Source organism: Sinocyclocheilus anshuiensis, unplaced genomic scaffold, assembly GCF_001515605.1.
Source record: "Sinocyclocheilus anshuiensis isolate Anshui unplaced genomic scaffold, SAMN03320099.WGS_v1.1 scaffold652, whole genome shotgun sequence".
Taxonomy (NCBI): Eukaryota; Metazoa; Chordata; class Actinopteri; order Cypriniformes; family Cyprinidae; genus Sinocyclocheilus; species Sinocyclocheilus anshuiensis.
In genome coordinates, this window is record NW_015555769.1 from 328,045 (window position 1) to 336,335 (window position 8,291).

Sequence of the window (8,291 nt, forward strand, 5' to 3'; positions counted from 1 at the left end):
GTGCGTGTGTGTGTGTGTGTGTGTGTGCGCGAGTGCAAGTGCGTGTGCGAGTGCGTGTGCGTGTGTGTGTGTGTGTGTGTGTGTGAACACTGCTCACACTCTGGATCTCCTCAGGTTCTGGAGGAGGAGCGTCTGGCTCAGAATGCGGATCTGATGGGTCAGGTTCTCCGCGCTGAGCTCAGCAAGCTTCCGCTGGAGATCGTGAGCGGCGTCCGCGGGAAAGGCCTCCTGAACGCCATCATCATCAAAGAGACCAAAGGTCAGAACCAGAACCGCCACAAAACCACCGTCCGTTCAAACCAGTCTACAGCTTCAGATCCACATCAGTGAAACCTCTGGTTCATCTTCACGGCTTCACCCTTGATGTGAAAGTGTTAAGTGTAATTAAGGCTGATACATGCAGAATGAATTCTGGGTAGAAGGTGAACATCTAGAGTCGCTCGTCCAGTTAAACGGCGTGATCATTGAGCTGAAGGTGGAGCACGGATGATCTGAGGAACGTGGGCGAGTTCAGCTCTGTGTTTGGGTTAAAAACATAGTCAGAAGATCAGGCTTCAGCGAGCATTTTCATTTTTCACTCTTACTTACAACATCAAGCTTTTGTGAAAATGTGTGTATTTTTATAGCAAAGCAGGTGTTTCAGCTGCTGTAACCTGACAGTGTTTCTTTTGACAGTTAATGACAAGTATATGCTTTAAAGTAAAAAATATTTTAAAATACACAGTTACACAAGAATGACAGAAATATTTTCAGAAGTATTTTATTGTGCCTATCGGCAGGTTTTCCATTCTTTTGACTGATTTATTCTGGCCATTATGCTGTCATACTGCTGTGCATTAAAGCAATAGTTCATCTTAAACAAGAGTTCATGAAAATATCCTCACTCTCAGTTCATCCCAGATCAGGATGAGTGTGTTTCTTCATCAGATTTGGAGAAATGTAGCATTGCATCAGTGTCTCAGCAATGGATGCTCTGCAGTGAATGGGTGCCGTCAGAATGAGAGTCCAAACAGCTGATAAAAACATCACAGTAATCCACAAGTAATCCACAGCACTCCAGTCCATCAGTTAACATCTGGAGAAGACAAAAGCTGAAACAAATCCAGCATTAAGACGTTTATAACTAAAATACATTATAATCCATAATAACTCTTCCTCCAGTGAAAAAGTGCATCTGCTGTTGTCTCTCACATCACAATCCAGCCACATATTTGTTTAGAGCTGTTTAAACGCTGCTTGATCTGTGCAGATTTCTCTCCTGATTCACACCAGAACACTTTTTCACTGGAGGAAGCGTTATTATGGATTACCGGTATGTTTTTTTTTTATTGAGTTAAAAACGTCTTAATGCTGGGTTTGTTTCAGCTTTTGTCTTCTCCAGATGTTAACTGATGGACTGGAGTGCTGTGGATTATTGTGATGTTTTTATCAGCTGTTTGGACTCTCATTCTGACGGCACCCATTCACTGCAGAGCATCCATTGCTGAGACACTGATGCAATGCTACATTTCTACAAACCTGATGAAGAAACAAACAAATTTACATCCTGATAGCAGCGTTCACACGGATCCTCAAGAGATTCAGTCAACAATGGCAGTTTGAACAGATCATTGTATGTTAGTAGTGGAGATCCGTGTTTTTGTGCAGGTGAATGATCTGATGTGTGTGTGTGTGTGTGTGTGTGAGAGAGAGAGATAATCCGTTTCTAATCCTCTGATCTCTCTCAGACTATGACGCCTGGAAGGTGTGTCTCCGTCTCCGTGACAACGGTCTGTTGGCCAAACCCACTCATGGTGACATCATCAGGCTAGCCCCGCCCCTCATTATAAAGGAGGATGAGGTCAGAGAATGTGTGGACATCATCAGCAGGACCATTCTGTCCTTCTAAACCACTGGAATCATCATCATCTGAGTGATTTTCACCTGTAATTCTTCAGATTTTAGCCTGGTTTATGTTTTTCATGAGCTGTTACAGTCATTCAGGTCAACACCGAGCCTGCTCGACACTCATGGGGATTTTTAGCGCTTTCAGAATTATGCTTGTTTAGTTTTTTTCATTCTCAACTGAGCTTGAGAGTCTTGAATAGTAGTTTCTCTCTGGATGAAGGTCTGTTTTAGTTCTGATGAAGTGTCATGGACGCTGTGACGTTTACAGTTTCTTTCCTTCAGAGGAAGATGAACGAAGGTCACTGTCACAGTGTTTGAAACATGTTTAAAAGTTTGACTAGAACTGAGTTTTTCTCCCTGTGATGAGAGAATAGTGCACTTTAACCGCAGTCATTGATCAATCTGATTATTCAAAGCCACATTCTGCTGCGCTTATTAATACTTACTATTAATGAGAAATGGAACTTTGGGAAAACTGCATTTCAAAAGGAGAGACTGTTTAGGAACGGAGTGTGTTGTAGAATGTTTAATTAGCGTTTAACGAATGGAGCGTCTGCTCGCACATCAGATGAGGTTTTATTTCTGTTCTTAAATAAATCTTCAGTCAGCTGAGAGACTTTGTGTTTGTTTAACATCTGATTTAATGAGTTTGATGTGTTTTAGAAAAGTTGAATTGGTGTTTTGTAGACGAACGTTTAGTTGGTGGTTCATTCCTATTATGCAGCACATTTTCACCAGTTTCACACTCCGGCATCTTAATAAATCCGGATTACAGCTGCTCCGAATGACACTACATATCAAATACAGGCTACTAGTTACAGAAATAACAACAGCTAGAACAGAACTGGGTCATTTGGATGTGTTTATCTGAAGAGACAGAAACAAAACAAACATCTTCACTGTAACAGTGAAAAGTAACACTGTAACTGTTCGGTGTAACAGTTAAACGAATCAGATGCAAAATATAAATGTCTATATATATATACCGCATGATACAAATGTTGTGTTCTTCTGGGATCAGGATAATCCAGTTTTTCTGGATCAAAGGAATCCCAAACCTTCCACAAAGGTTTGATGCAGATCCAGACTGGATTACACGAGCTGATCCGATTTCAGAATCCTTTTCGAGATTTGATCCAGATTTCTTCTGAATAACTGGCAGAATGCCACACTGCAGGAGGAACCGGATCCACATCTGGAGACCAGAAGATCACTGAGATCTCCAGCTGATGGCGCTGTAAACACAGAGAATTAATACATTTTTCAGCAACAGAAAAGGGCAACATAGGCCGAATATGTGCAATATTTCTAAGATGAAAAAGGAGGTCTTTACCGTGTTCTGTACAAAAGGCTGGAATGACAGGGTGGCGTCAAAGATAACACCAAGCTTTTTTAGTTTACTGTGTAGCTCTAGGGCAACACCATCAACTGATAGATCTACAGAAGCAGCATTTCGCAGTTGGTGGGGAGAGCTAAGAAGCATAACTTCAGTTTTAGAGCTATTCAGACAGAACATTTTTAGACATCCACAACTTAATCTCAGAAATACCGTTGGAAAGATGAGGGACATCCAGAAATTGACCAGGTTGAGAATGTAAATAAATCTGAGTATCATCAGCATAGAAGTGGTAGCTGAGGTTAAGGGATCTTAATTGCTGACCAAGAGGATAAATATAAATGCTAAAAAGCAGGGGACCAAGGACTGAGCCCTGTGGGACACCAGTACAAACAGGATCCACATCATGATGGTTATGATTTATGAAGGAAAACAGGCTGGTTTATGTGACACTATATGAAACACTCGTTTAGTAGCTGGTTTTCATCAGATGTGCTCTGATGAAGCTGGTTCCATGTGAACTCGCTGTAGCCACAGGATGTTTGTCTCTGAACAGGAAACCATGTGACTGGCTAGAGGAAGTAATTTGAGCTAAATGTTTCTGATGGATGCACTGGAACGTTTTGGAGCGTGAGGTTCTGTTTCATTACATCGAACACACAGAATACGACTAATGAAACTCACAACATACAGCACATCCGTAAACTGTAAAGTAGTGTGAAAAGTGATCAGCTTCATCTGTTCACGAGTGAAAGCTTGTGCAGCGGGTCATCTGAAGGTCAAAGGTCAGCTGGTGTCAGTCACATGACATTTGTAGCCGTCTCTTTTATCGTACAGAATCCAGAGTTTATTCTCTGTGTTCTGAAATCATTTGAATTAAAGTTCAGGGTGAATCTGCATTTCATCATGTTCACAGCTGGTGAACGAGTCCAACGGGTTTGATTCCACCTTCATTAAGTTCGGATGTAAATCGTGGCTAATTGGTGCAAATATGGTTCAGTGATTGAGGCTCATTAACATCATCACATCAAGGTCAGACACTAAACACAAAGAAACAATGAAGCTCACATGCATTATAGAAATGAGTGCTTAAATGTCATTGTGAGCTAATTCCACTTCCTGTGTGACGCGGCTGATTCACTTCAGATTCACACTGATGACCAACTGCTTTGATGCTGCGTGATGGTGACAGACAGATGCTGTCGCCATGGAAACTGTGCAGCTGCTTGGATCACGTGACATCAGTCTCATGCGGCCTTGAGCTGCTCAAGCGCTCACTAGTGTTCACTATCAAGTGAACTAGAGAGCTCAACATCTTCATCAGAACATAAAGCACAGCAACATGATGTCTGATTTTACTTCAGTACGACAAAGAACACAACATTAAATGATGCAAACGTGATGTAATCGTTAGGATAGAGATATAATAGACTGATCAGCATTCATAAGGAAGGAGACACTTGTTGAGGTCAGTGGTATTTTAGTCATGTTATAATTATAATGTCTAAAATGTGTTTGTTTGATAAATCACTTCTGTGTTGTACAACATGATCAGTTTTTCTATTCAGTCCATGTCATGTTCATAATTTTGCATATTGTAAGTTAATGGTAAGATTAGTAAATAATAATGTGTGAAGGTCACATTTATTGACATAAAATGATAGAATTGTTTATTATGGTTCATCTGCTGTGGTTATTGTTGAATGTTATCAGTCCTGGATTTCTGCTTGTGTTATTGATGTGTAAATGTAAATATGAAGTTTGTCGTGATTGACAGGTGAGCTGTGGCTCCGCCCCCTCTGCGAGTCGACCAATGAGCGCGCGGCAGCGGACACACACACACACACACACACACACACACACACACACACAGCTGATCGTCTCCGGAGGAGGAAAGTTTCTTCAGCATCGGATTATGACGGTGAGTGATGGATCGACTGATGGATGGATGGGTGTGTGAGCTGATGTTGATTCTGCGCCTGAAGTTTATGTGAAACACAGTAAATCAGCGGTTTATCAGCAGAAATGAATCCGTTATTTGTGACGCTGAGTTCGATCCGATCTTAAAGTTGACTTCTTGAAGGTTCAGAAGATTATTTAAATCAGCACAAAATATTGAATGAATATATGGTCAACCCAAACATATGTGCCGCTTCTTCCCTGAGAAGTGATGCAGTGTTCAGTAACTCCAGGACTTTATATTTGAGTGCTTTCTGTCTGTTCGGAGTCCTGTACAGAGCAGATTCAGGAGAGACCCAGTGTGTGTGTCACAGTTCTGTTCGTTTCTCTCTCTCGACTCCGTCTTCAGTTCAGGTGTGTCTAGTCATTATTCTAGTTCCTTCTGTTCAGTGCGAGTTTGTCGGATCTCGTCGATGTTGTGGATTAATGTGAAGACTGTTTATCTTCATCTTCGTCCTCTCTGTGTGTTTACAGCAGTTAGCAGGTTTGATCACAAACACTCCCTCTGCTTGCTCTTTAAAAATGACTGACATTAATTTAGCGGAGTGTTTATTTACACTAAGTGCAAATAGGCCGCCTTGTTGACAGAGGCTATTTACACTAACTTCGCCCACCAACGTCTGATTGGGTTAGTCGACTGTGAAAAAACAAAGCCGCTCGTCAAGTTTCAGTGGCGTTGATGGTGAGGCGCGTGCTTTCCGACGCGATCGACCCGAGTTCGAACCCTCCTTTGTTTTGCCGAACTTTTTTTTTCCTCCCTTTTCAAATCTCATATCGCATCGGAAAGGCATTTGTTTTCAATAAAAATTAAGGAAATAATCAAAAAGCTGAATATAAAGTATCGGGTAGGGCTTTATTGTCCCAATAAGGTGGCATCCATTTAATAATTTGAATTAAGATTATAATTTACACTCAATACATTATTATTGCATACTGTTTTATAATGTACTATAATACTGAGGTGCAGATAATTGCCACTATTTGCAATAAGTAGTATAAATAGCAGAAAATCTTGCTGTTTTAACATAGTGTAAACAGCCGCTGCCTTAATTTAGTGATCAGATTTAACATCCTTATATGATCATATTTTGTAATGATCATTTAAATCTGACTCATTTTCAAACTGTTTGTCTTAAATCAACATCTCAGGAAAATGTTATGGGGTTTCAAATAAAAATATGACTTTCTGTGATGAAGCAGGACATTGATTTCATTCGTGTCTTCCGTAGTGTGGATTAATAACGTGTTTATTAGGCATTCTGGGAGAATAGGGAAAGAAATTATGTTTCAATATTCCTATGAAATATTAGATATTATTATTGTGAAAATCTTGCCATTATTACACTTCTTTTTTCATTACGTTGGCCCAAAAACACATTCATATGCAAATGAGATACAGTGTATATAATGGGAAAACCCGTTTACACATTACACAAAGCAAAATGGTATCAAATCATCCTGTTAGATCTTTCATAACATAATTGAGAATCATCTTTATATAAAGTTTGGTATCAATTTTTTTTTTAATTGATTGGTGATTTTTTTTAAATCCCACTGTTTTTGCCTTTTCATGTCTGTTCATTTCTTTTAATTAATAAAAAAGAAAAATAAAAAACGACTTTTTAAAGTGTCCTCTGCAGAGGACATAACATATCATTTTTCAAAAATGTTATTCTTATGCTAAATTTGATAAATTGTCGTAGTGCATTAATAAATCTGGTCAAAGGTTAGATCAGATGCAGAGCAGCCGTAGGAATCAGACGTGACGTGTGTTTGTCATTTAATGCTTCAGTTCTTCAGAGAGCAACTTTTATTTAGAGACTAACGCTGTTCTGGAAATGTCAGATCAGTGGAGTGTTTTCTAGAGGACGCCAGTCTGATGGTTTGTGTCTGCGGTTCATACGCTGCATTAATAACACATGCAGAGACGGTCGCTTCTCTGTCTGTTGAGTCCAGCAGCGGCGGTGTGGAAATGTTTATCGGTCGTTTGAGCCGAGCGCAGGCTTAAATACTGATTCACAGACGCACGGCGTGACTTCTTCTCTTTTACTGCACTTATCTGATTGATTCTGTACCTGCTGTGATGAAACTCCTTCTTACCATGATTTACCGTCTTTACACTTCAGAGGCTCTGATCATTTTCATCGGTCTTGCATGTTGCTTTATAGCCTCACATGAATTCCTGTGTAAATGCATTTATTTTTAGACACCTGGATTATCCACATTTCACACGACAAACACCCGGCCCCGTCTGATCTCATGTTTTGGATGCTCTGGATCCTCGAGCTCTGCATTTGGTCTCTTCTGTGCTTCAGTAACTCCGGCTGATATCTGTGCTCCTGTAATCGTGTTGTAGTTGAATCCGTGCGACTGCGAGCTGTGAATGCGAGTGAATCTGAATCCTGTGAATCTTCAGCTGAATGGTGCTGAGTTCAGTGTGAATCAAACGCTTCATCACAGATGCTTGGGCGATGTTTTCTGTCTGTGTTTGTTAATGGAGTTTGAATGGAGTCTGTTTCATCTGAGTGGTTAATAGAGCTTCATCATCATCATCATCTTCACTGTGGCTGCTGAATAAACCATCAGCAGTGATGAGAGGCGTTTAATGCTCATCAATAATTAATGAGCTCCTCTGAATAATTCATGGGGTCTGTTCCCCGTCACACGCTCAGACTCACTGCACTGTGTAGTGTGTAGTGTGGAGAACAGAATTCAGTTAGTCTTCACTCTGATCTGATAGTCACCGTGTCTCTGGGATCCGCATCACTGCCTGTTCCTGATAAAGTGTCTGGTCATTTCCTGTTGGATTTCCATGTAAACAGACAGTCAGAGCCGCGAGATACAGATTTATAATGTTGATCTCTTCTACAGAGTCAAGATGAAATGCTTTTGCAGCCCATAATGTGATGTATTTCGTGTCCTGAACATGTGTAGTGTTATTCCGTTAATGCAAGCTGAATCACCTGATTATGAGTTAGTCATAATAATAACAGCTGATTGCTGTGTTTAAATAGTGGGAGAGAATATTCCTGTGTGTGTGTGTGTGTGTGTGTGTGTGTGTGTGTGTCAGTGGTGAGTGTGTGTGTGTCAGTGGTGAGTGTGTGTGTGT

At 40.5% G+C, this 8,291-nt stretch overlaps 2 protein-coding genes across 2 annotated transcripts in view; both read left to right on the top strand.

The window, feature by feature from the left end:
• oat (ornithine aminotransferase) overlaps positions 1-2,496 on the top strand; it is a 9,177-nt gene extending 6,681 nt beyond the window's left edge. Inside the window, exons 9-10 of the mRNA XM_016468377.1 lie at positions 115-259; positions 1,728-2,496. Coding sequence (XP_016323863.1) covers positions 115-259; positions 1,728-1,888 — 306 coding nt within the window. The 3' untranslated portion in view covers positions 1,889-2,496. The remainder of the gene's footprint in view (positions 1-114; positions 260-1,727) is intronic.
• A 427-nt stretch (positions 2,497-2,923) lies between these two features.
• Positions 2,924-8,291, top strand: part of chst15 (carbohydrate sulfotransferase 15) — an 11,609-nt gene continuing 6,241 nt past the window's right edge. Inside the window, exons 1-2 of the mRNA XM_016468349.1 lie at positions 2,924-4,691; positions 5,001-5,144. The gene's annotated coding sequence lies outside the window, so the exon portion shown is untranslated. The remainder of the gene's footprint in view (positions 4,692-5,000; positions 5,145-8,291) is intronic.